The 21638-nt window shown below is 38.1% G+C and overlaps 1 protein-coding gene across 2 annotated transcripts in view; it reads left to right on the top strand.

Annotated features, from left to right (window-relative positions):
• The window catches only part of col18a1a (collagen type XVIII alpha 1 chain a), a 245130-nt gene that overhangs the window by 200755 nt on the left and 22737 nt on the right, over window positions 1-21638 (top strand). For both annotated transcript variants that reach the window (XM_061926550.2, XM_061926549.2), the window contains 20 exons: window positions 2253-2330; window positions 2412-2462; window positions 2595-2726; window positions 2836-2898; window positions 4607-4651; window positions 7604-7735; window positions 8006-8077; window positions 8699-8725; window positions 8899-8997; window positions 10766-10801; window positions 11000-11089; window positions 11160-11192; window positions 11389-11424; window positions 15552-15611; window positions 15669-15746; window positions 15852-15887; window positions 17640-17693; window positions 17856-17921; window positions 18104-18169; window positions 18274-18304. In XM_061926550.2, coding sequence (XP_061782534.1) covers window positions 2253-2330; window positions 2412-2462; window positions 2595-2726; window positions 2836-2898; window positions 4607-4651; window positions 7604-7735; window positions 8006-8077; window positions 8699-8725; window positions 8899-8997; window positions 10766-10801; window positions 11000-11089; window positions 11160-11192; window positions 11389-11424; window positions 15552-15611; window positions 15669-15746; window positions 15852-15887; window positions 17640-17693; window positions 17856-17921; window positions 18104-18169; window positions 18274-18304 — 1285 coding nt within the window. The remainder of the gene's footprint in view (window positions 1-2252; window positions 2331-2411; window positions 2463-2594; window positions 2727-2835; window positions 2899-4606; window positions 4652-7603; window positions 7736-8005; window positions 8078-8698; window positions 8726-8898; window positions 8998-10765; window positions 10802-10999; window positions 11090-11159; window positions 11193-11388; window positions 11425-15551; window positions 15612-15668; window positions 15747-15851; window positions 15888-17639; window positions 17694-17855; window positions 17922-18103; window positions 18170-18273; window positions 18305-21638) is intronic.

Here is a 21638-nt window from a genome sequence, read left to right as displayed (position 1 = left end):
CAGTAATATCAACAAAGCGCACTTTTGTGCATTCACGCAGTTCAAACCCCGGCCGAGTCATACCAAAGACTATAAAAATAGGACCCATTACCTCCCTGCTTGGTACTCAGCATCAAGGGTTGGAATTGGGGGTTAAATCACCAAAATGATTCCCGGGCGCGGCCACCGCTGCTGCCCACTGCTCCCCTCACCTCCCAGGGGGTGATCAAGGGTGATGGGTCAAATGCAGAGGACACATTTCACCACACTTAGTGTGTGTGTGACAATTATTGGTACTTTAACTTCAACTTAAGATTTTACATGTAAACATACTGTTACATCACAGTCCACATTACGGTGAGTTCAACAACCGGCAAAATTAGTAGGACAAAACACTTTTCAGTGTGATTTCTAACAATTGGGAGGGTTTGTGTCATGTTTGTCCTCAAACAAAAAAAATATTAAAACAAAAAAATGATTCCCCCCCCCCAATCTTTTTCCATTTTCAATCCTTTTTTAAAGGGGAACATTATCACCAGACCTATGTAAGCGTCAATATATACCTTGATGTTGCAGAAAAAAGACCATATATTTTTTTAACCGATTTCCGAACTCTAAATGGGTGAATTTTGGCGAATTAAACGCCTTTCTAATATTCGCTCTCGGTTGTGACGTCACATCGGGAAGCAATCCGCCATTTTCTCAAACACCGAGTCAAATCAGCTGTTTTTTTCCGTTTTTTTCGACTGTTTTTCGTACCTTGGAGACATCATGCCTCGTCGGTGTGTTGTCGGAGGGTGTAACAACACGAACAGGGACGGATTCAAGTTGCACCAGTGGCCCAAAGATGCGAAAGTGGCAAGAAATTGGACGTTTGTTCCGCACACTTTCCCGACGAAAGCTATGCTACGACAGATGGCAAGAATGTGTGGATATCCTGCGACACTCAAAGCAGATGCATTTCCAACGATAAAGTCAAAGAAATCTGCCGCCAGACCCCCATTGAATCTGCCGGAGTGTGTGAGCAATTCAGGGACAAAGGCCCTCGGTAGCACGGCAAGCAATGGCGGCAGTTTGTTCCCGCAGACGAGCGAGCTAAACCCCCCTGGATGTCTTGGCTCACACCGTCCCTTATGCCACCGAAGATGATCAAGAGAAGAATATCGACCCTAGCTTCCCTGGCCTGCTGACATCAACTCCAAAACTGGACAGATCAGCTTTCAGGAAAAGAGCGCGGATGAGGGTATGTCTACAGAATATATTAATTGATGAAAATTGGGCTGTCTGCACTCTCAAAGTGCATGTTGTTGCCAAATGTATTTCATATGCTGTAAACCTAGTTCATAGTTGTTAGTTTCCTTTAATGCCAAACAAACACATACCAATCGTTGGTTAGAAGGCGATCGCCGAATTCGTCCTCGCTTTCTCCCGTGTCGCTGGCTGTCGTGTCGTTTTCGTCGGTTTCGCTTGCATACGGTTCAAACCGATATGGCTCAATAGCTTCAGTTTCTTCTTCAATTTCGTTTTCGCTACCTGCCTCCACACTACAACCATCCGTTTCAATACATGCGTAATCTGTTGAATCGCTTAAGCCGCTGAAATCCAAGGCTGAATCCGAGCTGTTCTTTCCGCCATGTTTGTTTGTATTCACTATGTGACGTCACAGGAAAATGGACGGGTGTTAATAACGATGGTTAAAATCAGGCACTTTGAGGCTTTTTTAGGGATATTGCGTGATGGGTAAAATTTTGAAAAAAACTTCAAAAAATATAATAAGCCACTGGGAACTGATTTTTAATGGTTTCAACCCTTCTGAAATTGTGATAATGTTCCCCTTTAAAAATGCTCCAGGGAGCCACTCGGGCAGCACTAAAGAGACGCAGGATGTATTAAACTATTGATTGATTGATTGATTGGTAGGTTTATTGACATCTTAAATAATTGAATCCATGTAATGCTTTAAAAAGGCAAATGGATGGCACAAAAAGCCAAAAGGCTTGTTTCCACTTTGGTCCATTAAATATTCATCACATTTGATACATTCAATAATAAAATATATATAACTGTAACATGTAAATAAAAAATTACGTTTTAAAAAAAATTGATAAATTATGTACATATACACAGTATACATGTCAGGTGATTTGAAAAACAATATATACAAAACAAATAAAAAATAATGTCCATGATTGAATCTGTAGTGAAACAATTAGTTTTGAAATGAGTGGATAAATATGCTCCTTATATTCTCTAATGAGATGTTATGTTTACAGGGGGATCGTGGAGAGGGTCAGCCTGGCCTTCGGGGACCCCCAGGACCTCCCGGGCCCCCAGCACCGGGAGTCCGACCTGTGAGTCAGGTTATATGCTGAGTCATATATACCTACAACCTTTTTGGAGCTTATTTGACATTTTTAATGGATGTATTTCAGACTTTTGTGGACATGGAGGGCTCAGGATTCCCCGATCTGGAGTCTTTGCGGGTAACAATAATTTAATCATATTTGTCAAAGGGGAAGATTTTATTTAATTTTTTTATTGGCATTCTTATTTAAAGGAGGACTGGTTTGTTCTGCACATGTTTAAAAACATCATAGATTGTTTTTTTGATGTAGGGACTACCAGGTCTACCAGGACCACCGGGCCCGCCTGGTCCACCTGGTGTTTTTGGCCCCTTTAATCCAGGTACAGCATCGGCTTCTGGAGTTGCTGGACCACCAGGAAAAGATGGAGCAGCTGGTCAACCCGTAAGTGCATTGGTTTTTCTTAATGGTTAATAAATAATCGGATAATTCCAGTTTATTTATAAACTTTCGGAATCATGGTTATGATAATTGTTCGTTCTCTGTTCTACAGGGCTTGTCTGGTTTACCAGGTGTTGATGGCAGGCCAGGAATTCCTGGTCCTAAGGGAGAAAAGGTAATTGGATACAATTTGACCTTGGACAGAACATTTTTGTAACAACCAACTAGTAATTAAACAGATAAACATGTATTTTTCTATTGTTTTATGTATTTTAATTGAACATTCCATTATGCAAACATGCATTACCTATTTCAGTAACATTTGGACAAAAGCAGAACCTGCATCAACTACTGAGATTGTATATGTAGAAGGTAATAAAGAGGCAATCCATTATATCTGATGGATTTTAAGTAGAGGTGTCCGATAATGGCTTTTTTGCCGATATCCGATAATGTCCAACTCTTAATTACCGATTCCGATTTCAACCGATACCGATATATACAGTCGTGGAATTAACACATTATTATGCCTAATTTTGTTCTGAAGCCCCGCTGGATGCATTAAACAATGTAACAAAGTTTTCCAAAATAAATCAACTCAAGTTATGGAAAAAAATACCATTGCCATATTTATTATTGAAGTCATAAAGTGCATTATTTTTTTTTAACATGCCTCAAAACAGCCGCTTGGAATTTGGGACATGCTCTCCCTGAGAGAGCATGAGGAGGGTGAGGTGGGCGGGGTTGCGGGGGGTAGGGGGTGGCGGGGGGTGTATATTGTAGCGACCCGGAAGAGTTAGTGCTGCAAGGGCTTCTGGGTATTTGTTCTGTCGTGTTTATGTTGTGTTACGGTGCGGATGTTCTCCCGAAATGTGTTTGTCATTCTTGTTTGGTGTGGGTCCACAGTGTGGCGCATATTTGTAACAGTGTTAAAGTTGTTTATACGGCCACCCTCAGTGTGACCTGTATGGCTGTTGACCAAGTATGAGTGCATTCACTTGTGTGTGTGAAAATCCGTAGATATTATGTGATTGGGCCGCTACGCAAAGGCAGTGCCTTTAAGGTTTATTGGCGCTCTGTACTTCTACCTACGTCCGTGTATCACTCCATACAGCGGTGTTTTAAAAAGTCATACATTTTACTTTTTGAAACCGATACCGATAATTTCCGATATTACATTTTAAAGCATTTATCGGCCGATAATATCTCTAGTCAGAAGTAATTTGTTCAACGTCTTTAGTTATACTAATATCCATTTTAGGTCGTCTCTTTGTCATAATTTGGGCTACTGATGGGACGTGAGTTCAGTTAAAAAAGAGTGAGTGAGAGTTAGAATCTCACATATTTGCATCAAATTCTTAAAAAAAAACTCTAGTGTTTTCATAGAGACGATCTTTGCCTGGCTTTTTTGTAAATATTTCGTACAAATATTTCACTAGAGTCTTGTCAAACTTAGGTTTTGTAACAAGTTCAATGGTAATCCTAATGTGAAGGTGTTCATACCTGAATGTACACAGTATTACATCATTACATTACATCATGGGGACGGCGTGGCGCTGATTGGGAGAGTGGCCGTGCCAGCAACCTGAGGGATCCTGGTTCAATCCCCACCTTCTACCAACCTCGTCACGTCCGTTGTGTCCTTGAGCAAGACGCTTCACCCTTGCTCCTGATGGGTCGTAGTTAGGGCCTTGTATGGCAGCTCCCGCCATCAGTGTGTGAATGTGTGTGTGAATGGGTGAATGTAGAAATAGTGTCAAAGCGCTTTGAGTACCTTGAAGGTAGAAAAGCGCTATACAAGTATAACCCATAATCCTATTGTGAAGGTGTTTATACCTGAATGTAAACAGTATGACATAATTATATTGTGTGTCCTATCTTAGGGGGATTCTGGTTTGGTTGGTGTTTCTGGACCAATTGGAGAGAAGGTGAAATATGTTTTTTTTTGTTTCCTTACCTCTAAAGGCTTAGTGGCCACATGCGTGGACAGCACCTTTTAGCTCTTATTTCCAAAATTGTGTACATTACTGAATTGGGGTTTTATGGCCACTTATGTGGACACGTATACTGCCATCTGGTGGTGTCAGAAGAGTATAACATACAATGGAATTTGTAAAAAAAAGTGTAAAAATAAGAATTATCATGTCACTAAACATGAAGTACACGTTTGTGTACTTATGGACTAAGTACATCATGTCAAAAGATGATTCTTAGTTTTTATTCTAATTAGGGTCCAATAAGCCCAAATAGCAAAGAGAAATGGAAAAAAAAAAGGATGTAAAAAACAGCTTGGGCCTTAAGAGGTTAAATTCCTGCTACATAGTAAATTTGACTTGCAAAGCTTGAGCTAAAGGCTGAACTTGTTACACAATCCTGAAATCAAACATCATATTATTAATTAAAGTGTACTTAAAGACAACACAGTGTGTATCTATTTCATAATTACATAATTAAATAGTTAAGGCTACATCCTATTTTTTATCCGCCTTTCCTCTTTTTCTGTCTTCATCAATCTCCCTCCTCTTCCTCCATCCTCCTACTATTCTTTTAATCCTCTTATGCAAGTGACTGTGCCTCAGCATGAAGGATCGTCCCGCTGTAGTTTGTTGGCATACGTTTTAGTTCTGCTTCTCATTTTCTTTTCTTTTTTATTCTAACAGTTGTGACGTTCATCATTCAGAGAGTTGTTGTAACAATTTTAAATTGCAAAACTGACGATGATTTCTGAATGAGACTGACATTAATCAGATTATAGAGCAGACATTTCCTTGATTATTTGCATTTTCAAAACATTTATTTATTATGCGTGTATGTATTAGTGTTGTCCCGATACCAATATTTTGGTACCAGTACCTAAATGTATTTCGATACTTTTCGGTACTTTTCGATACTTTTTTATAAATAAAGGGGACCACAAAAAATGCCATTATTGGCTTTATTTTAACAAAAAACTTACGGTACATTAAACACATGTTTCTTATCGCAAGTTTGTCCTTAAATAAAATAGTGAACATACAAGACAACTTGTTTTTTATTAGTAAGTAAGCAAACAAAGGCTCCTAATTTAGTTTGCTGACATATGCAGTAACATATTGTGTCATTTTCCAGTCTATTATTTTGTCAAAATTATTAAGGACAAGTGGTAGAAAATGAATTGTTAATCTACTTGTTCATTTACTGTTAATATCTGCTTACTTTCTCTTTTAACATGTTCATACCGACCGCCATCAGACTGTATAATGCATATGTTCCTTTTTGACTGTACTTAAATGTATAATAGACTGTATTTATAGTATTCACATGTGAATAATGCTGTATAATAGAATGTATTTATGTTATTCACATGTGAATAATGCTGTAAAGTTAAAGTTAAAGTTAAAGTACCAATGATTGTCACACACACACTAGGTGTGGCGAGATTATTCTCTGCATTTGACCCATCACCCTTGATCACCCCCTGGGAGGTGAGGGGAGCAGTGGGCAGCAGCGGTGGCCGCGCCCGGGAATCATTTTGGTGATTTAACCCCCAATTCCAACCCTTGATGCTGAGTGCCAAGCAGGGAGGTAATGGGTCCCATTTTTTTATAGTCTTTGGTATGACTCGGCCGGGGTTTGAACTCACGACCTACCGATCTCAGGGCGGACACTCTAACCACTAGGCCACTGAGTAGGTATAATAGACTGTATTTATATTATTCACATGTGAATAATGCTGTATAATAGAATGTATTTATATTATTCACATGTGAATAATGCTGTATAATAGACTGTATTTATATTATTCACATGTGAATAATGCTGTATAATAGACTGTATTTATGTTATTCACATGTGAATAATGCTGTATAATAGACTGTATTTATAGTATTCACATGTGAATAATGCTGTATAATAGAATGTATTTATGTTATTTACATGTGAATAATGCTGTTTAATAGACTGTATTTATATTATTCACATGTGAATAATGCTGTATAACAGACTGTATTTATGTTATTCACATGTGAATAATGCTGTATAATAGACTGTATTTCTGTTATTCACATGTGAATAATGCTGTATAATAGACTGTATTTATATGATTCACATGTGAATAATGCTGTATAATAGACTGTATTTATGTTATTCACATGTGAATAATGCTGCATAATAGACTGTATTTATGTTATTCACATGTGAATAATGCTGTATAATAGACTGTATTTATAGTATTCACATGTGAATAATGCTGTATAATAGACTGTATTTATGTTATTCACATGTGAATAATGCTGTATAATAGACTGTATTTATAGTATTCACATGTGAATAATGCTGTATAATAGACTGTATTTATGTTATTCACATGTGAATAATGCTGTATAATAGACTGTGTTTACATTATTCACATGTTAATAATGCTGTATAATACTGGGTTTATATTATTCACATGTGAATAATGCTGTATAATAGACTGTATTCATATTATTCATATGTGAATAATGCCGTATAATAGACTGTGTTTGTATTATTCACATGTGAATAATGCTGTATAATAGACTGTATTCATATTATTCACATGTGAATAATGCCGTATAATATACTGTGTTTATATTATTCACATGTGAATAATGCTGTATAATAGACTGTATTTATTCTATTCATATGTAAAAAATACCTAAGTGTTTATTGTTTATTGTGAGCGAACTGTGTTGGGATCAATAAAGTACTTCCTGTTCTATCGGAACCGGTACTTTTTAGAGGCGGTATAGTACCGAATATGATTCATTAGTATCACGGTACTATACTAATACCGGTATACCGTACAACCTAGTATGTATGTATGTATGTATGCATGTATTTGACTTATTTCTTAAATTATTATTATTTCTGTTCAAAAGGGAGCTCGAGGAGAAGGTGGCTTGCCTGGACGAAATGGTGAGCCTGGATTGGCCGGTTTACCCGGCCCAATGGGACCACTTGGGCAGCCTGGGCCCCCCGGACCTCCTGGCCCAAGCTACCGTGTTGGATTCGTAAGTTTATTTAACAAAGTTTCAAAAATCATAGTTTGACAAACAAAATGCTTTTGGCATGTGTTGGATCTTCCAATGAACTTGAAAATTATGCAACTTATTCAAAATATTGTTAGCCTAATTGGGTGTGTGAAAGAACCTAAACCTCAACCATCATCAGACATCTTTGGGATTAGTTAGACCGGCGATTGTGTGACCTCACAAATGTTTTTCGAGGTGAATGATCATGTGTGTTTATGATATATCAACATTGCTGTTGTTGTTTAAAAGGATGACATGGAGGGATCTGGTGGAATTTTCTCTAATGGGCTTCCTGGCGTGAGAGGACCTGAAGGAAGACAGGTAAGTAGCTTGCTGAATTACAATAGTAAAACCCGAGCTCCATGTCATAATCTGGTGGTGGTGAACCTCAAGATGCAGAGATGGCAGGCGTAGAGCAGGAAAACATGACTTTAATAGGATAACAGGAACCAGGAAACAGCAAACAATCATCGAGCCCTGACTGGAGGGCGAGGCAGGCATAAATAGCAGCCAGTTGATACAAACGTATATATATATATATACAAAAAAATAAATAAATTAAAATATATATATATATATACATATAAATATATATATATACAAATACAATTATTAGTTATCTGGGTCCCTGGCATGTCTAACGAACCCATTATTCTGAGCGTTAAAGTGCCGCAGGTCCATTGAAGTTGTCTTGGAGGCTGCAATATCCTAACACTTCTTAAATAGACAAATTTGACAGCTGATTGCTGCTAAAGATAGCATCTAGACAACCGCTTCAAATTGGGCACTTCGGCAGCTGGTCCTTTGTTAGCAACGCCTGGAATTTGGAGAATGCACCTATTCTGAGCCTTATGGTGACAGCGAACAGAAGGGACACTTTTTATAATTAACACTTAAAAAGGCAACATGTCTAATAATCACTAATTAAATGTGTCTTCTCAGGGTCCACCTGGTCTACCTGGACTTTCTGTAAGTAACCAAGCTGTTATTGTAGTATCAGTCATGTTTTTATTTGAATACTTCATGCAATTTGGCAAGATAGGACGGACTAGTGCACAGAAGATTGTCAATATGCAGTTATTTAACCACACTTTTTGGTATTTCTTCACTGCATTTTATCTTAAATGTATGAACCTCTGCAGGGTAAACCGGGATTGCCTGGCCTTCCAGGTCAGAAGGGCAGCGAAGGGCCTGAAGGAAGCGATGGGCGACCGGGATTGGATGGCTTCCCTGGAGTTCAGGTCTCTTTAAAATATCTGGTGTTCTTGTCCTGTTATCTAGTGATGTACAAACCCCGTTTCCATATGAGTTGGGAAATTGTGTTAGATGTAAATATAAATGGAATACAATGATTTGCAGATCATTTTCAACCCATATTCAGTTGAATATGCTTCAAAGACAACATATTTGATGTTCAAACTGATAAACCTTTTTTTTTTTTTCGCAAATAATCATTAACTTTAGAATTTGATGCCAGCAACATGTGACAAAGAAGTTGGGAAAGGTGGCAATAAATACTGATAAAGTTGAGGAATGCTCATCAAACACTTATTTGGAACATCCCACAGGTGAACAGGCAAGTTGGGAACAGGTGGGTGCCATGATTGGGTATAAAAGTAGATTCCATGAAATGCTCAGTCATTCACAAACAAGGATGGGGCGAGGGTCACCACTTTGTCAACAGATGCGTGAGCAAATTGTTGAACAGTTTAAGAAAAACCTTTCTCAACCAGCTATTGCAAGGAATTTAGGGATTTCACCATCTACGGTCCGTAATATCATCAAAGGGTTCAGAGAATCTGGAGAAATCACTGCACGTAAGCAGCTAAGCCAGTGACCTTTGATCCCTCAGGCTGTATTGCATCAACAAGCGACATCAGTGTGTAAAGGATCTCACCACATGGGCTCAGGAACACTTCAGAAACCCACTGTTAGTAACTACAGTTGGTCGCTACATCTATAAGTGCAAGTTAAAACTCTCCTATGCAAGGCGAAAACCGTTTATCAACAACACCCAGAAACACTGTCAGCTTCGCTGGGCCTGAGCTCATCTAAGATGGACTGATACAAAGTGGAAAAGTGTTCTGTGGTCTGCCGAGTCCACATTTCAAATTGTTTTTGGAAACTGTGGACGTCGTGTCCTCCGGACCAAAGAAGAAAAGAACCATCCGGATTGTTATAGGCGCAAAGTTGAAAAGCCAGCATCTGTGATGGTATGGGTGTGTATTAGTGCCCAAGACATGGGTAACTTACACGTCTGTGAAGGCGCCATTAATGTTGAAAGATACATACAGGTTTTGGAGCAACATATGTTGCCATCCAAGCAACGTTACCATGGACGCCCCTGCTTATTTCAGCAAGACAATGCCAAGCCACGTGTTACATCAACGTGGCTTCATAGTAAAAGAGTGCGGGTACTAGACTGGCCTGCCTGTAGTCCAGACCAGTCTCCCATTGAAAATGTGTGGTGCAATATGAAGCCTAAAATACCACAATGGAGACCCCCGGACTGTTGAACAACTTAAGCTGTACATCAAGCAAGAATGGGAAAGAATTCCACCTGAGAAGCTTAAAAAATGTGTCTCCTCAGTTCCCAAACGTTTACTGAGTGTTGTTAAAAGGAAAGGCCATGTAACACAGTGGTGAACATGCCCTTTCCCAACTACTTTGGCACGTGTTGGAGCCATGAAATTCCAAGTTAATTATTATGTGCAAAAAAAAAAAATAAAGTTTATGAGTTTGAACATCAAATATCTTGTCTTTGTAGTGCATTCAATTGAATATGGGTTGAAAAGGATTTGCAAATCATTGTATTCCGTTTATATTTACATCTAACACAATTTCCCAACTCATATGGAAACGGGGTTTGTACATCAAACCTGAAGTTCTTCTCATGGAAGCAATGACAAATTGTCAAACACAAGTAAAGCTGTTTGCCAATAATTGGGATGTATTTGTTGAACATTGATATTATTTATTCTGCTACAACGGCATTCTTTGTTGTTACAGGGAGCAAAGGGTGACAAAGGTGACACAGGAGAGAGGGTAATCAATATTTCAATTTCAATTTTTTTATATAAAATACATTTTTAATAGATTAAAAATATATATATATTTTTTTTTTAAATCGTTTTAATTTTTGTTTTATTTTGTAGTAATTTGAAGTATTTAACAACATTTTACTGAATTTGAAATAACCACATGGCGGACTGGTACTTTTCTCACATGCATATTTTGTTTCAGGGTGAAGCGGGCCGAGATGGCTCTGGATTCCCAGGACCTCCAGGTCCACCCGGACCACCTGGACAAATCATCTATCAGCCATCTGACAATGTAAACCAAAACCCAATATAGCAGATTGTCAATAATGAAATAAAATAACATCACGTTGATGCCATTACAGTTTGATGGTGTTGTTGGCAGTGCCGGGCCTCAGGTGTGTATTTACTTAAGTGGTACAGAAGATAAATATGGTACTAAATCAGTATAGATGTTGGCATCAGCCTTTGATTGTAATTGCTAATGCACGTTATTCATTGATTAATGGCACACTTCTTCTTCATAATGACTTTTTTGTAAGAGTCGGTGTAATGTAATTTAGAAAATCTAATCAAATAATGTTTTCTGTAAAGGGAGGACCTGGTCTGCCTGGTCAAGCTGGATTCCCTGTAAGTCCCTTTTCAGTATTAAATGTTTTTGTTATACTATACTATTCATTTTATACTTTAAACACACGCTCTCGCTGGCCACGAGATAAAATGTGACTGCTATATCACAACTAGAGATGTCTGATAATGGCTTTTTTGCCGATATTCCGATATTGTCCAACTCTTAATTACCGATTCCGATATCAACCGATACCGATTAATACAGTCGTGGAATCAGGGCCGGCCCGTGGCATAGGCCGTATAGGCCAGGGGTCGGCAACCCAAAATGTTGAAAGAGCCATATTAAACAAAACAAAACAATAAAAATCCGTCTGGAGCCGCAAAAAATTAAAAGCCTTATATGAGTCTTATAATGAAGACAACACATGATAAAAGTGTCTATATTAGCTATACATAGGGATGATGTTTGATAAGAATTTATCGAGTTCGAGCCTATTATCGAACCGATTCCTTATCGAGTCCAGATAGGTTGTTGTATATGGAAAAAAACACATAATATTTGGTTTAACAAAAGCTCACTTTTATTATATAAGAAAAAAATGTAATCTAATAAATAAATAAATATTGACTGTTACCACCCTAAAAAAATAAAATAAATACATATTGACTGTTGTTACCCAAATTAAATTAAGTGGGATTTTTCAGAAAAACAAATATATACAGTAACACAAAAACAACCTGTCTCTGTGATCACTATAGGTGTATAAATAATAATATAGTGTTAAATAAAATCAGTCCCTTGGGCACAAAACTTAAAATAATACAGCTCTCCAAAAAGTGCACTTCTGCTGCTATTGGAACATAACTGTTTGTTACGATGCTTTGACATTTTTGCACTTTATTTCTTTATTGAAATAAAATTCTATGAAGAGAAAAGTTGTTTGCAAATGTGGTTACAATGCTAAAAAATGAGAAGTTAGAGCTAAAAAAAGAAATACTCTTTATTGAGTTAACATTATTTCTTTATAGGGGGAAAGATGTGATGTTATGAGCTAGGGCAGAGGTCGGCAACCCAAAATGTTGAAAAAGCCATATTGGACCAAAAATACAAAAACAAATCTGTCTGGAGCCGCAAAAAATTAAAAGCCATATTACATACAGATAGTGTGTCATGAGATATCACTTGAATTAAGATGACTTAAAGGAAACTAAATGACCTCAAATATACCTACAAATGAGACATAATGATGCAATATGTACATATAGCTAGCCTAAATAGCATGTTAGCATCGATTAGCTTGCAGTCATGCAGTGACCAAATATGTCTGATTAGCACTCCATACAAGTCAATAACATCAACAAAACTCACCTTTGTGCATTCATGCACAACGTTAAAAGTCTGGTGGACAAAATGAGACAGAAAAAGAAGTGGCATAAAACAAGTCCTAGAAAGTCGGAGAAAGTTATACATGTAAACAAACTAAGGTGAGTTCAAGGACCGCCAAAATTAGTAGGACAAAACGGTGCTTGCCAAATACTCGAATCAGTGAAGCATGTTTAATATAAACGGTGTGCTTTATAACAATTAGGGAGGTTTGTGTTATGGTTGTCCTCCTACAGAAACCATATTAAAACAATTTTTTTTTTTTCCCCCCATCTTTTTCTATTTTTCATACATTTTTTTAAAAAGTTCCAGAGAGCCACTAGGGCGGCGCTATAGAGCCGCATGCGGCTCTAGAGCCGCGGGTTGCCGACCCCTGCTTTAAAGTTATATCCAACAATTGCGACAACGACTTTTCACTGTCAACTGTTTTTTGTTTTTTAATGATTCCCGCTGGTGGTGTGCCTCCGCATTTTTTCAACGCAAAAAATGTGCCTTGGCTGAAAAAAGGTTGAAAAGCACTGGTATAGGCAAATGCTAAGGGCGCCGTCCATCAGGGGGCGCCACGCCAGTGCCACAAATGTTGGAGAAAAAAAAAAAGAAAAAAAAAGTTGGTACTATTATTTCTAAATACAAAAAATAATCCCACGTTAATTAAAATGCAAAGTAAAGCCTATGTAATAGAACTATTATTTGTTACAACACCCCCCCTTCCCCCGCACGGTGCGCCTCCTCCCTTCCCGTATCATGACTCTTTTTGGACGTCACCACATCAAAAAATCAACACAAGATGTCAAAAACGGCCAAAACTGTCAGGTGCCCAGGGAAGAAAAAAGAGAAAAGAAGAGGAGGAGAAACGAGAAAAGACAGAGGTAGCAGGTAGGTAACGTTAGCCTACATGAAATTATTTGTCTGTTACAGAATGTGATAGTAACCTGGCTTTTTAGCATTAAGCTAATGTTACATGATTCGGCAATTCCTAATCAATAAATAGCTAGTTCTGTTTTAACGTCGGGTTAATATTGTGGAGGGGGCTAAATTGTTATGGAAAATAATAATGTAACGTTAGGTAATTACAGTACTCCAACCTTACATTCCTCAGGGACATTTGTATTAGATCTTTTAAGCAGGTGTTTTTTGTTTACATTGTTATTGCCTTCTGGTTAGCTAATGTTTGCCCTGCAGGTAATAGTCACTTTTCCACCCCTTTTATATATTAGGTATAGTTGTAAGTAAAAAAAAAAAAAAAGGTCAAAGACAAAGCTATTCGGTTTCTTGTGAGTATATACACTTCACTGCCGATGTGGGGGGGCGCCACCTAAAATCTTGCCTAGGGCGCCAGATTGGTTAGGGAGTTAACACATTATTATGCCTAATTTTGTTGTGATACCCCGCTGGATGCATTAAACAATGTAACAAGGTTTTCCAAAATAAGAGAACAACTTCAATTTCAACAATATTTATTATTGAAGTCACAGAGTGCATTTTTTTTTTAACATGCCTCAAAACAGCAGCTTGGAATTTTGGACATGCTCTCCCTAATCCTGATACCCACTACAACTATGGGAAGTACAATACTTTGACTTTCACAAAGTGCATTATTATTTTTATTTTTTTTAAACATGCCTCAAAACAACAGCTACAAAAACAATGAAGGCACACAGCTTCAGTCCAGAGTATACTAAAGTAATAAAGTAAACAATAACATAGTCCTCATTGCAAGACTGCCTGGTATACTGTATAACAGGAAATTTTAAACTGGGCTCACATCCATCTTCCGCTTGTATTCATCGTGTATCTCCTTATGATTCTTGAAAAAGTGGGAGATGAAATTGCTCGTATTAAAGGAAGATGTCTTGGTTCCTCCTCGCATAACCAACTTTTTGTAGTCATTGCAAATTGCCAGTTTTTTATCCGTCAGAGACACTTTAAAATAATCCCAAACCATAGACATGGTGTCGTTAGTCAGTCACCGAGCGAGCTCGCTTGTTAGCCACGGCTACAGCACCGGCAACAGTACACTCTTGTTGTTGTTTTGCTGCGCTCGCGCGGTTTGATGAGGTCATCAAGCGTCGCCAGTAAACCTCTCATGCTGCAGTCGTCAATTCCTGTGTTGTGTGTGGGAGAGGGGAGAGGGGAGGGGCTGCTGACTGGGAGATGCAACTGCTCTGTACTTCTCCCTACATCCGTGTTTTACCGGATATGTACCACTCCGTACAGCGGCGTTTTAAAAAGACATTAATTTTACTTTTTGAAACCGATACCGATCATTTCTGATATTACATTTTAAGCATTTATCGGCCGATAAAATCGTAAGTACACACCCACTCTGACAGTGGACTTACTTTGTGAAGGCTATTTTTTTTTTAAAGTGGTGAGGGTGATTTAAATGGAGATTTGGCAATTTTGGCAAACTACAACTAGTATGATCATTACAACCAAACAGCAGTGTAATAAGTACAATACTTACAGTATAAACACTTTGTTGGACTCATCAAAAGATCGGCACATTCTATTTAATGGAAAAGACTACTTACTTCCAACTCACATGGAAACGGGTTTGTATTATCTATTTATGGTTGTCTTCTTTTTGGTATTTAGCTGTACTGTTCACATGAACTGTTTTGACTTTAATTTTGTACCAAAGAAGTCTTAGAATGTAGAGAATATCAAGTCTTCTGTCAAATTCCATCAAACTATTTCTCTAGAAAACAAGCACTTACAATCTTATAGGATGAACTCGTCATTCCTTTATTCTCGGGATAAAGGCAAGGTTGTGAATTGGTTGTTTTACTTTTTGCTGCAGGGTCCAATGGGACCAAAGGGCGACAGAGGAGACCCAGGTCCTTCCGGTTATGGAATCAAGGTATGGTCAAAGTGCAATCACCATTCGTAATAAAGCTCATAGCTGTCCTCTCCGCAGGGTGAGAAAGGTGAATCAGGTTTAGTAATAGGTCCCGACGGGAGTCCACTCTTTTCGGACGGGCGAACGGGTTTGAAAGTGAGTACCGCAGCTCTTGATTGTCTGCTTTTGTTTTATTTGTCTTTAAATAGATTGCCTCCTCATATTTGCTTTGTTTTCCGTATGTGTCTACCATGCATGTAGGGAGACAGAGGCCTTCCTGGACCCGTCGGACCACCGGTAAGCATTTACACGTTTTAAATGTTCTCGTTAACCTTGTGCAACCCTCGGTCCCAAAACGGGTGTAACATTATGTGATATGATTGTCCAGTTTATGGTTAGTGGTCTGAGATTTTGTTTTTTAGAAAAATTTTGATTGTACATTGTTGGAATAGGATATAAAAATAAACTATACACACTTTTTCTGAAGACCTCTTTCAGCCCCATTGACTCCCATTATAACTGCTATTTTTTTAACAGACTGTAACTATTGTATATCATTATGCTTTTTTCCACAAAATACAAATGACCCACATTCTTGCCAATTGAAAAACAAGAAAATATTGTTTTGGTGTAGTTGAGCCCATTAACTACCGGATGACAGCATGAGCAAAATATTCTCAGAGCTTTGATAAGCGTAAATGAGTTAAACTGAGTTTAAACCGCTGAAATGCGATGGAAATGTCTTAGGCGGGTATATATAACATGGCAGATGTATATAAAAGACTTGCGTGAACTCAAAAAGCTCAACCTCGTCCTGCCTACTTTCTCTCGCAATCTAGCTCAGTAGGCAGTGTAAAAATAATATGATTTACTTGTATAAAAACCAATTTTGTTATGAATTATAGAGTTACTCGGACTATAATTACTCAATCTCAAATATTCTACTCTGCAATTTATTTTTAGAAATAATGCATATTTTTCATTTTCCCATTATAAAAATTATATTATACATATATATATAAATATATATATGTATGTATATATATATATATATATATATATATATATATATATATATATATATATATGCATACATACATACATACATACATGTATGTGTATATAGATATATATATATATATATACATATATATATATATATATATATATATATATATATATAAATATGTATACATATATATATATATATAAATATATATATATAAATATGTATACATATATATATATATATATATATATATATATATATAAATATGTATATATATATATATATATATATATATATATATATATATATATATATACACATACATGTATGTATGTATGTATGTATGTATGTATATATATATATATATATATATATATATATATATATATATATGTATATATATATATATATATATATATATATATATATATATATATATATATATATATATATATATATATATATATATATATATATATATGCATGTATGTATGTATGTATGTATATATACAGTACAGGCCAAAAGTTTGGACACACCTTCTCATTCACAACACAACTGATGGTCCCAACCCCACTGATAAAGCAAGAAATTCCACTAATCAACCCTGATAAGGCACACCTGTGAAGTGAAAACCATTTCAGGTGACTACCTCAGGAAGCTCATCGAGAGAATGCCTAGAGTGTGCAAAGCAGTAATCAGAGCAAAGGGTGGCTATCTTGAAGAAACTAGAATATAAAACATGTTTTCAGTTATTTCACCTTTTTTGTTAAGTACATAACTCCACATGTGTTATTTCATAGTTTCGACAATCTACAATGTAAATAGTCATGAAAATAAAGAAAAATGCATTGAATGAGAAGGTGTGTCCAACTTTTTGGCCTGTACTGTATATAGTCTTAAGATTGCAGAAAGGTTAAAACATTACAGTTAAATAATTGGTCAGATATTGTATTTTAAGTGTTTCACATATTTTTTAAAAGTCGAAGTTGAGTTTTGGCAGAAGTTTGTCATTAACGTGTGCGATGTTTTTCCAATGTAGGGACGATATGGACCTGCTGGATCAAAGGGTGAAATTGGAATGCCAGGAAGACCTGTGAGTAAACACTATGACTGTGAAAAGCTTGTCATCATTTAAACATATTTTAAACTTACACATTGTACACAGTATTTGTTTGCCAGTATATGACCATGCTTACATGCATTAGTTTATTGATTTTTGTAATATTTTTAGCAATATTGATTTGGATTCTTTTAGGGTCGCCCTGGTATAAATGGATACAAGGGTGAAAAAGGAGAGCCGTCGGTTGGCTCTGGCTACCCGGTAAGTGAATTTCTTACTTTCTCTACCACTTTAAGAACTGCACAGTTCCTTCTTCCAGCTGACCTTAGCTCAGGTCTAAATGCCTTTAAATAAATAAAAATATATATTGTTATTTTTTTGCTAGTTCTGTCCTATTTTTTTCATATAACCAGGAATAATTTGGCATTTACATTTTTAATCAGGGAGTTCCTGGCCCACCTGGACCACCTGGACCTCCGGGACCAGCCAGTCCTTTCGATCGCTTCAATGTAAGTAACCAAACCATTTAAATCAACAATCAACTGGCCAACATGTCTTTCTGTAGGTGGTATTCATTCATCAGCGTATCTAAACATGTAACTCTCTCTTACAGCGCTACGATGAAGGCTCCAGAAACTATCCAGGTATGAAATGTTCCCCAACCTAGGACTGAACAATCAATCGAATTTTGATTCCCATTCCGATTATGTCTTTTCACAATTATGAAAATATAATAATCGAAAAACATACATGCAGATGAGGAGCGAATGAATGAAAACAGAGCAAGTCTATTAGAAGTTTGGGATCTCACTATGGTTGCTACTTTTTATTTGACACAGCGCCATTATGCCTAAGGAATAATTACTAAAGTCAACAAAAACAGTAAGGCATATGGTTTCCGTGTTCACGCATTTGCGGGCCGTGCGTTTCCCACCTAGGCCTTCAGTGATGACCGACTTCAATGATTACCTCTCAAAATACCAAAACTGACATACCTGCCAACCCTCCCGGATTTTCCGGGAGACTCCCGATATTCAGCGCCTCTCCCGAAAACCTCCCGGGACAAATTTTCTCCCGAAAATCTCCCAAAATCCAGGCGGACCTGAGTGACGTATCGACAGCCTGTTTTCACGTCCGCTTTCCCACAATATAAACAGCGTGCCTGCCCAATCACGTTGCAAGTGTAGAATGATCGAGGGCGAGTTCTTGGTTTCTTATGTGGGTTTATTGTTAGGCAGTTTCATTAACGTCCTCCCAGCGCGGTAACAACACATAACAACAGCAGTCACGTTTTCGTCTACCGTAAAGCAGTTCGTCTGCCGTAAACAGCAATGTCGTGACACTCTTAAACAGGACAATACTGCCATCTACTGTACATGCATATGTGACAATAACATCTACAGCTTTTAGAGAGTGCAGTGCACAACTGCGCACACAACAAGGAGACGAAACAGAATGCATCATCAGAGAGGGTGTTCAGCATGGTTAGAAAAATAGTGACAGAGAATAGAACAAGGATGGACAATTCAACCCTTAACTCAACAATGAGTAGATGAGTGTTATGTGTGTGTATATATATATATATATATATATATATATATATATATATATATGTGTGTATATATATAATAAAATAAATATATATATATATATATATATATATATATATATATATATATATATATATATATATATATATATATATATATATAGGTAGAATTCACTGAAAGTCAAGTATTTCTTATAAATATATATATATATATTAGAGATGCGCGGTTTGCGGGCACAACCGCGGAGTCCGCGGATTATCCGCGGATCGGGCGGATGAAATTAAAAAAAATTAGATTTTATCCGCGGGTCGGGTCGGGTCGGGTGGTTGAAATAAAAAAAAAAAAAGATTTTAAATAGATTCAGGCGGGTGGCAGTTAAACCAATTCGGAAATATATATACATAGTTAAATGTTGTTACCCACATACGAAAAACGAGCAGGCACCCGCAGCATATGCCACAACAGAAGAAAAAAAAAAAAAGAGATGGACACTTTTACGGAGCGGAGAAGGGACGCCTCGCCGGGGTCCGGGACCGAGGCCCCTTCCCCCGAGAGGGCCCCACCGGGAGCCGTAGCTGAGGCGATCCGCGAGAAGGGCCCGACGCACGTCCAGGGTCACCACCGCGCCCACCGCACCGACACCCCACCTCGTCCGCCTTTGCCACGGCCGGCGTCACGCGCAGCAGGTAAGCAGCTTACCTGCCCGCCACCCCCGTGGCCGGGGGCTCGTAACAGGGGTCACTCCGCGCGCTCCGCCCGCGCAGCTTACCTGCCCGCCACCCCAGTTGCCGGGGGCGCGTAACAGGGGTCACTCCGCGCGCAGTGCGCTCACGAAAGGGGTGGGGCTCACCCTGGTTGATATAGACAGCAGCTAGGACGGTGGCCATGGAAGTTGGAACCCGCTAAGGAGTGTGTAACAACCCACCTGCCGAATCAACTAGCCCTGAAAATGGATGGCGCTGGAGCGTCGGGCCCATATACCCGGCCGTCGCCGGCAGCGAGACGCGCTTGGAGGTGCGCTCAGCGCGGCTCCCATATGATTGCGCATTGGTGTGCGTCTGGGTCGTGACAGCGTGGCACGCGAAAGTCTGTGCTGCATTGGATCAGTCTCCTTTCTTTAACAGGCAAAAGCTTTATAACCTCACTAATGCCTTGCATCGTCTATATTAGATATATAACAACGGGCGGGTGCGGGCGGATGCAGTTCTGATCAAATGTTAGATCGGGTGGATTGCGGATGGTTGACGACTTTCTGATGCGGTTGCGGATGAAATAATTGCCTATCCGCGCATCTCTAATATATATATATATATATATATATATATATGAAATACTTGACTCCTCCCCTCTTAACCACACCCCCAACCACGCCCCCCCTCCCCCACCTCCCGAAATCGGCGGTCTCAAGGTTGGCAAGTATGATAATTGATGTCACCACATGACCATTGCTGGAGAAATACTATACAGAAAGACTTTTAAGCACTACTATGTATTGAATCACCTCAACAGTGTACAAAACGGGTAATTTTCTGGCGCATTTAAAAATCAATAAACCCGCATCAGCAATAAAAACATATCTTATGTGCTACTGTCAAAATTAAAATTGCAAAAAATATATTAAACGTGAAAAAATTAAGAAATAAAATATTCGGACTCACAATTTGTAGCACCCATTCGAGGCCGTATAAGCCAGTGGTACCCCTCATAGTCGGTTTATTCGATTGGAAATGGCGGGCATTTCCCCATTTCATTGCCGGGACAGCTGAGCTAGCTTCCGGGTTTGGCCGACATCGTCTCACAAGATGTAGTTTCTCTTTAAATATCCTTCTTGAAAATGGCCTTGCAAATATATATCTGCCACCTAATCAACATTTTGTTCTCCTTTTTTTGTGGGTTAAAAAAGTGAGTATCTGTGATCCCTCTGCTAGCCCGGTATGGCTAAATTGCAACTTGTGAATGGATACTTACTTTGGAATGACAAGTGAGTATCCAATCACAGTCTCGTTAACATCAGCCTACCTAGATAGGCTACTGTCAACAACGTGTGATCTGATTGGCTATCGCAACTGTCTATCAACTCTATGTGTTCTCAAATTCATCCGCTAACGGTCCCGGTGACTATCCAATCACAGGAATCAGAATCAGAATCAGAGTACTTTTATTGTCTTTGTATGGAAACAACTAAATTGGACAGCAATCCAGCTCAGTGCTTTTGAAACAACCTACATAAAATAGTCTTAAGACAACAAACAATAATTAAAAAAAATTTTTTATTTAAAAACATAATAAAATGTTAAAAACATTGCACAGCAGATCTCTATCAGAGGTAAGCAAGTTAATAAAGTGGTGAGTGTTCAGGTACGTGCAGAGTTTAGGGCAATAACAGCTCTAGGATATAAACTGTTTTTCAATCTATTTGTCCTTGCTT

The sequence above is a fragment of the Nerophis lumbriciformis genome, linkage group LG31 (genome assembly GCF_033978685.3).
Source record: "Nerophis lumbriciformis linkage group LG31, RoL_Nlum_v2.1, whole genome shotgun sequence".
NCBI lineage: Eukaryota > Metazoa > Chordata > Actinopteri > Syngnathiformes > Syngnathidae > Nerophis > Nerophis lumbriciformis.
This window is presented reverse-complemented; position numbering and strand designations above follow the sequence as displayed.